At 37.6% G+C, this 8,284-nt stretch overlaps 1 protein-coding gene across 2 annotated transcripts; it reads left to right on the top strand.

Moving 5' to 3' along the window:
- LOC104787663 (methyltransferase-like protein 6) lies at positions 5,254–7,431 on the top strand. Of its 2 annotated transcripts, none has more exons than XM_010513266.2 (7): positions 5,254–5,487; positions 5,594–5,706; positions 6,025–6,203; positions 6,320–6,399; positions 6,656–6,758; positions 6,871–6,977; positions 7,069–7,431. In XM_010513266.2, exons 1-7 carry the CDS (start codon positions 5,272–5,274, stop codon positions 7,171–7,173), a joined length of 903 nt encoding a protein of 300 aa, XP_010511568.1. In that variant the 5' UTR covers positions 5,254–5,271; the 3' UTR covers positions 7,174–7,431. The 2 variants fall into 2 exon arrangements, with proteins under 2 accessions (XP_010511568.1, XP_010511567.1); XM_010513265.2 differs by having other exon boundaries at positions 6,835–6,977.

Genomic DNA, 8,284 nt, shown 5'->3' with positions numbered 1-8,284 from the left:
ATTTACATCCCAAAGGCTTCAATCCTTGTGGTAGATCTGCCATCTCGTAAGTATGATGTTGCATGATAGAGTCTATTTCAGTTTTGACTGCTTCTTTCCAATAAGGTGCATCAGGTGTAGACATAGCTTCTGCGTATGTTCTTGGTAGATTTTCAGCTAGAAATGCCATCCTCAGAAAATCATCACTAAACGATTTACTTTTGCGAGCTCGTTTGCTTCTTCTAGGTTCCAGTTCTGTTTCTACAGAAGTAGTACTCAAAGTATTGCCAGCTTCCAAAGTCGCTGCATCTTGTTGTTCACGAGTCCGTTTTTGACTTTTCCTACAAGAAAAAATGTCTTCAAAAAATGAAGCATTTCTCGACTCCATAACTGTATTCACATGGATATCTGGAATATCTGATTTATGAACCAGAAATCGATATGCACTACTGTTATGTGCATATCCGATGAAGATACAGTCTACGGTCTTAGGCCCAATTGTGACCTTTTTAGGAGGTGGTACAGCCACTTTTGCTAGACACCCCCACACTTTGAGGTATTTGTACGAAGGTACTGTACCTTTCCAAAGCTCATATGGTGACTTGCCAGTAACCTTATGCGGTATCCTGTTGAGGATGTAATTAGTGGTAAGCAAAGCTTCCCCCCACATGTTCTGGGCTAACTCAGATTCCTGCAACAACGCATTCATCATCTCTTTCAGAGTTCGATTCTTTCGTTCCGCTACTCCGTTAGATTCTGGCGAGTAGGGAGCGGTTGTCTGATGTATAATGCCTTTTTCTCTGCAAAATGCATTGAACGGCTCATTATATTCTCCTCCTCTATCACTTCGAACTATTTTTATAGTTTTCTGAAGCTGATTTTCTAGTTCGAGGGTGAAATCTTTGAATTTTTCCAGTGCTTCATCTTTGCTATGCAAGAGATATACATATCAATATCTTGTGCAATCATCAATGAAGGTAACAAAGTATTTCTTACCGCCTCTAGTTTGCACATACTTTAAATCACATAAGTTTGTATGAATTAAACCTAGAGGTTCGGTTGTTCTTTCAACGCGTGGTGAGGAAGTTTTGGTGAGTTTGGCCTGTATGCACACTTCACATTTTTCTTGGTTAGTTTTGAATTTTGGAATCACTTTCAAGTTTTGCATTTTTCGCATTGTTTTGTAATTGACATGTCCTAAACGTTCATGTCAAGTAGTAAACGACTCAACATAGTAAGCAATAGGGTTTTCTTTCATTTCAGCAACAGAAGCAGAAGCTACAATTTTCGGATGGACTGTCGTTACAGACATCTTGATCAGTCCACCCTTAACAAAACCCTTTCCCAAATACATCCCATTTTTCTTAAGAACTAACTTATCAACCTCAAAATTGATGGAAAAACCATGGGAAAAACCATGCTTGCTTAGAACTGTTCCAGAGATGAGATTCTTCCGCATGTCAGGTACGTGCTTCACGTTCTGCAAGGTGAACTCACGATCAGAAGTTAGCTTCAGAACCNCTCAGAAAATCATCACTAAACGATTTACTTTTGCGAGCTCGTTTGCTTCTTCTAGGTTCCAGTTCTGTTTCTACAGAAGTAGTACTCAAAGTATTGCCAGCTTCCAAAGTCGCTGCATCTCGTTGNATCTTCCACCATTTTACATTCAGTAACCACCGCAACCATGTCTTCTTCAGTTATGTTTGCTTGCAACTTGAGATCTTTTGCTTTGCTTTTGCAAACATCAGCCTTGTGTCCAATCTTACCACAATGATGACACTTCCCTTTGAACTTCCTCTCAAGGTTGCTCTTCTTGAAGTTTGGTCCAGATGACACCTTCAACGGTTTATGAGGAATAGAGATCCCTTGACCCTTGCCTTTAAACTTGGCCTTATGCTCAGCTACATGAACATCATGCCCCTGGCTTTGAGCATCCGAATTAGCTCCACGATTGTTGTTCTCAACTCCCAACCGACGGATGAGATGATCAAGAGACATTGCCTTACGCTTGAAGTTAAGGTAATGCTTGAAATTCGACCAGCCTGGTGGTAGCTTCTCGATCAAGCAATTCGTTTTAAAGACATTGCAGATCGACATCCCTTCCAAATCGATCTCCTAGAAGATACGTTGAAGAGCTTCCACTTGTTCCATAATTGGTTTGGAATCCACCATCTTGAAGTTCAGGAACTTCGTAGTTGAGAATTTCTGCATCCCAGACTCATCAGTCTTGTATTTGGTCTCCAAAGCTAGCCACAATGCTTTTGAAGTCTTGTACATACTGTAGAGGTCATACAGATCATTGACCAAACGGTTCAGAATCTAACCTTTGCAACAGTAGTCTCCTTGAGCCCAACTATCCATACTTCCAACCACATACATGTCAGTGTCACCTTGCGGAAGCATCGGTGGATCCTCTGTGAGGTACCTTTCCATGTTCATGCTGGCCAAGTAGTAGCGCATCTTGTTTTGCCACGTTTTGAACCCAGCTTTGCCATCAAAATTATCTAGCATCATCCCTTGGGAAGCCGAAGGTGGTATCCCCATGTGGGTTGATCCATTACCGAACAGATTTCGGCGCACGTTTTCCATACCTGAATCGGTAAGCTTCGTCTTTTCAGGTTCTTTAGCAAGGCGTAAAGCCAACTCCGCAGGAGTTTCAACAGGGGTTGCAGGAACCCTATCACCGTCAACGTTGTTGGTGTTGTCTCCGGTCATTTTTCTGTCTCACAATAAACAGATCTGATTAATATATTAATCAAACAATTCAAGTAATTAAATTACACTGAATTAGTTTTGTAAACTCGCTTAACAAGCGTTCGCAGAAACTTGTTTCACAAACTCACTCAATTAAGAGTGTTCGTGGAAACCAGAGAGAGTAGAGAAGAAATAATTAAAGTAAAAGCGTTCTTCAAAAACTTTCCGCGTAAGCACCAAAAGATGAAAGCAGAAACAGTTTTTCAGAAGATTTTGAAATTGTTTTTAAAATAAATAAAAAATTCAAAAAATTCTCAATCCGTTTAAAGCGATAAGTAGAAAGCGGATTTATTGAATTAAGACTGTAGGGAGCGCAAAAATCGAATTGAGAAAATATGCGAATTATATTTAAATAACAAAATCAAGAACGAATTACAACAGCACAACAGCATAATATAAAGCAGTAAATAAATCACGGATGCGAGATATGATATCTCTTTCCTTAATTCAATAAATTGGCCGTAAGTGCTTTCGGACAATCACGATTTATGAATCCCAGGATACAACCGATTACGAACTATTACAGTAGCACACCAGTAATAGAACTCAAACGAACAAATCTATGTTATACTCTCGAGACTACTAACTATAAGAACTTACTCTGACTAAAGCAAGGGAGAGGGAGAGAGAGAGCTCTGCAGCTGGACTTATAAGAAGGAGGGTTTGTGTTTTTCGAGTGTGAGAAATAATGAGAAGCTGCACCTCTATATATAATGGAAGGAGGTGGTCTCGCGTGAATATTCAGAAAATATTCTCTGAATATTCTCGGAGTACTGCCCAAGTTTACTTGGAGTTTAAGCCAAGTCTTTCCAAAAAATTAAATGGGCCTACAGCGGACCAAAAAATGCTCTGTGAGGCGAGAATTCCCACGAGCCCACGCGCCCGACCCGGTTTGGTTCGGTGCTCGTGTGGAAACTTCCTTCTTCCTTCTACACACTTTTGAAACTAGAAGAGTGAAACTATATATATATGAGTGAAAAATCACTCATATTTTCGATGTGAGATATTTCCCAAACCATCCCAAGTAGCTAACTTCACACTCTTATTTCTCATTCAAATCAACTCCGTTTTGGACGTATGAGTATACCACCTTGTAGTACTTGTTACCAGCTTTCCATTGCACTATCGACCAGACAATTCCGATCAGTCATTTGGTCGGAATTTGGCCGGAAAGTCGCCGGAAAATCATTGTCCCAAAACCTGCAAATTTTACAGAAAACTGCAGTTCCAACAATAGCATCGTCGAGGGGACCAACACATGCCGGAAGCAAAGCCGGACATGACATCGCCGAGGGGGCCAACACATTGCCGGAACCAAAGTCGACCATAACATCGTCAAGGAGACCAACGCATGCCGGAACCAAAACCCAATCCAAACACCCGCAAAAGAAGCTGGTATTGGATGGTTTGAAGCTGGTTTAACCCACCGGACTATCTTACCGGAGCAAAGCAGATGGTGGAATAAAACGCTGATAGTAGTTTCTTTCTCTGAAAAATTTGAGAGAGAGAAGAGAGAAAAACTAAAGCGAGCCTAAGAGCATACACATTGGTCATCTTTTGCTGAGTGTCAAAAGAATAAAAAATATAGAAATAAGAAAAAGTTGAGGAGAGAGAGAGATGCAGTGTCTCTGCCCAAACTTCTACAGACCCTCTTAGACATCTTTCTCACTACCTGTCATAAGCTGATCGGTTGATTTTTGAAAAACAAACAAAATTTAAATTAAATATTTAATTTTTTTTTGGAGAACCTATTTTCACAGTATAACCAATGTGTGTGCTCTAAGACCATCTCCAATGGTTTTCCCTATATTTTCCTCTATAATAGAGGAACTCTATAATAGAGGTGAGTTTTACTCCAATGGTCCTCTATTCTCACCTCTAAAATAGAGATTCCTCTATTTATAGAAGAACCTTTGTAAGACCATCTCCAATGGTTTTTCCTATTTTTTCCTCTATAGAGGAATTCTATAATAGATGTGAGTTTTACTCTAATGGTCCTCTATAAAATTGAGATTGCTATTTTTTCCTCTATTTATAGAGAAGCCTTTGTAAAAAAAAATAGGGTTCCTGTATAAATAGAGGAAAAAATAGCAATCTCTATTTTAGAGGTGAGAATAGAGGACCATTGGAGATGCTCTAAAAAAGAATAGGGTTCCTCTATAAATAGAGGAAAAAAAAGGAATGTCTATTTTAGAGGTGAAAATAGAGGATCATTGGAATAAAATCCACTTCTATAATATAGACAAAATTAGAGGACTATTGGAGATGCCCTAAGTAAACTAAAACGCCGATACTAGTGTACATAGGTTTTGTCAAATGTTCACTGTTCATAAATTAAAAATTTTATAACCATTTCTTTAAAAAAATTAAAGGAAAGCCCTTTCTGTAAAATTTTAAAATTTAAACAAAACCCTTTCAATCGAATCGTGCTTTCTGGTTTTCTAAAATGTCCGGTTCATAGTGGTTCACTCCGGTCCGTTATGCTCAAAAGAAAGAAACCCAGAGAGAGAGAGAGAGAGGCATTAGAAAGTCGAAACGATGGAGAAAAGAGAGGAGGAAGCAGGAGAGTATCATTCCAAAGAATTCGAATGGGAATATCTGAAGAATATCGTCGAGAATGATCCTTCTCTCTCCCACCATCTCCATCAGCAGCAACAATACCACCACGATTCCCAGAAACATCCTCCACCAGATTCAGATTCGCAGCCATGGCAAGATTTTCACTCCCGTCACTCCTCCGGCAAATTCTTCAAGGTACACTCACCGATTAGCTTCCGTTTGATTGGAAATCAGCAGTATCAGTTACAATTGTACCGTTTTTTGGCATCTAAGAATGACTCACTATTCGTCTTCCGTATAGGAAAGAAGGTATCTGTTGAAGGAGTTTCCTGAGTTGGTTTCTTGTGGAGAGAATAACTCAAAACTATTGGAAGTCGGTTGTGGTAATGGCAGTACCGTGCTTCCCATTTTACGGTATTAACTCTTTTCGATCTTCACTTGCTGTTTCGATTTCACTTAAGAGTATGATTCTGTATTGGTAATGAGTAAGTGTTAGTTGAGCTCAAGATGAAGATAAGAATATACCTTTTTCTATTATTGAATGTTTATATACGGTGTCTTGGACTTTTGTTTACCCAGAGCCGAAGTAAGATTACTAGTGAATCACGTTGTGCTAATGACTCTTGATGGTGTAGGCTGTATAATGTTTTTATGAGGTTGATTTTGTAAAATTGTCAATCTTTCTATTATTCTTATGTACTTGTATCTGTTTTATCTTTGGGGTTTGTGCAGTGGTAACAAGAACATTACTGTATACGCTTGCGATTGTAGCAGTGAGGCTCTTGTTAGGACTAAAGACAACATTGATCGCGCTATTTCTTCTGTTGACAACTTCCATTCTTTCTGCTGTGACTTTTCCACCTCTGAATTTCCTGATTGGTTGGCATGTGATCGTTGTCGACACCATTCAGGTTTTGCTCCTTCTTCACCAAATTCATACCCGTTCATCCTACATAAAGATATACACATTGATCTCTCATACATTTTCTTACTTATCTTGTACGCTCTTATATATCTTCGTTTATAGGAGGGACTGAGGGGATGCGGGTGAACTATAGATGTTCATTTAATGAACACTGCATCGGCGGGCTGGATTTTGTCACTCTGGTATGTTAACGAACATCGCTCTTGTTGTTAAGACCAAACAGTTAAATGTTATGTTTCTGCAGTGGGACTAGATCACAGGAAATTTGCACTGCTAGTGACAATATTGATGTTACCTATAGGGAAAAATATATGTCTTTCACGTTTTATAATTTGATTCGTAGCTATTAGGCTCTTTACAGATGGGTTATATGCTCTGCTATGTGAACATCACGTACTGAAACTCGGCTCTTTTTGCCCTACTTTTGTGTTCTGTCAGATTTTTACATTGTCGGCAGTGCCTAAAGAAAGGATGCCGAGAGCTATCAAGGAATGTTTTGCTGTGCTCAAACCTGGTGGTCTGCTCTTATTCAGAGATTACGGTAATTGTTTTATCACATGTGTTATGCAAATAAAGAGAAACTAATATTCAGGCTAAACACTTTGACTAATATTCAGGCTTATATGACATGACTATGCTGCGGTTTGAGCCAGAGAAACTTATAGGTTTCAGGGAATATGTGCGCTCAGATGGAACCCTTTCCTATTTCTTTTGTCTCGATACTGTCAGGAAACTATTTATAGATGCTGGGTTCATTGAGGTTAACCTTCTTGTTCTTTGTTGTGACTGGAGTATCTATTCTGATATTTGAATGTATAGCAAACTCTTAATATTTTGATTCTCGTGTGCAGGTGGAGCTTGAAAATTGTTGTGTCAAAGCAGTAAATCGAAGAAAGGGTAAAAGCATGTACCGAGTTTGGGTTCATGGGAAGTTCCAAAAGCCATTTAAAACTTAAGTGGAAAGGCAAGTCCTGATGTGGTTCAATATGGAACGACTAGAAAACTTATTTAATTCTAGGAAAACATTTTACAACTTTATCAATTGGCTTATGAAAAGGATAGAAAATGCTGAGTGTAGTTGGATATATAATAAAGTTATCCAGCTTGTAAAGTTATACATACAGCTTGTAACATACATCTCCTATAGAATCTAAGACTATGTAAGTGAAGGTGCTACTAAAATAATTTTGCAGATAGTTTGGTTCTTTATAATTGCGAATTAGCAGTAATGAAAAATGTTTTCTGGTGCACCTTACAAGACATTGATTTTTGATTTGGGAACTGCCTAAACCACCTGAACTATCTATGAAGATTGCTGAGTCTAGTTTTTGGATTATCTTTATACTAACTTTTGATACTAATCTTGATGAGCAGTTCGCGTTCTTTGTTCACTAATCTTGATTTCTCTGTTAGCAATTCCTGTAATTCTAACCTCACGTTATATTCGATAATCACGTTTTTTTTTCCTTCATCTAGTATTTGTTTTGTTTAATTTGTCGCTTCTTTGACCGTCTTTGTGTTTTTTTGGTCGTGTCTTAAGTTTCATATATGTTTTAAGAAGTTATGCTAGAATTGGAAGGTTTCGGGCTTGATTAAAGATTGAATTTGCCTATCTAGGTAGCGTATAAGAAATTTTACTTAATGTTTATGGATTTCCGAATCCAAAAACAATTGTGAAGCAATAACTAAAAGCATCTTCTTATATATTAATAGAGTAACATTTTGGCAAAAAAGCTGAGGTGTGAGCATTACAAAGCTCAGGACACTCTTTCTTTTATTTGTCATCAGCTTTTAAAAATATTTACATTTATTTACTATTGTATTTTTCCAAAAATACAATTAACACTCAAAATTAAATTTTTATATTATCTTTCTAACTTAATTATATCCTTTAATTATATTTTCATAAAGTCTTTAAAATGAATTTTTAAAACCCTTTGTTCATATGATATAATAATATAAGATTGATATTATAATAACTCTTACGGGTTAAATTTTAATTATTATACAATTTTTTTTATAGATATATACTATACAATCGAATTTTAAATATTTCAATTACCCATA

The sequence above is a fragment of the Camelina sativa genome, chromosome 5, assembly GCF_000633955.1.
Source record: "Camelina sativa cultivar DH55 chromosome 5, Cs, whole genome shotgun sequence".
In the NCBI taxonomy this organism is placed as follows: domain Eukaryota; kingdom Viridiplantae; phylum Streptophyta; class Magnoliopsida; order Brassicales; family Brassicaceae; genus Camelina; species Camelina sativa.
This window is presented reverse-complemented; position numbering and strand designations above follow the sequence as displayed.

Bases quoted from the DNA above. Each gene is read 5' to 3' on its own strand.
- LOC104787663 (XM_010513265.2), top strand. From the start codon at position 5,272: ATGGAGAAAAGAGAGGAGGAAGCAGGAGAGTATCATTCCAAAGAATTC. The intron at 5,488-5,593 runs GTACACTCACCG...TCTTCCGTATAG, and splicing joins CCTCCGGCAAATTCTTCAAG to GAAAGAAGGTATCTGTTGAA. The intron at 6,204-6,319 runs GTTTTGCTCCTT...CTTCGTTTATAG, and splicing joins TCGTTGTCGACACCATTCAG to GAGGGACTGAGGGGATGCGG.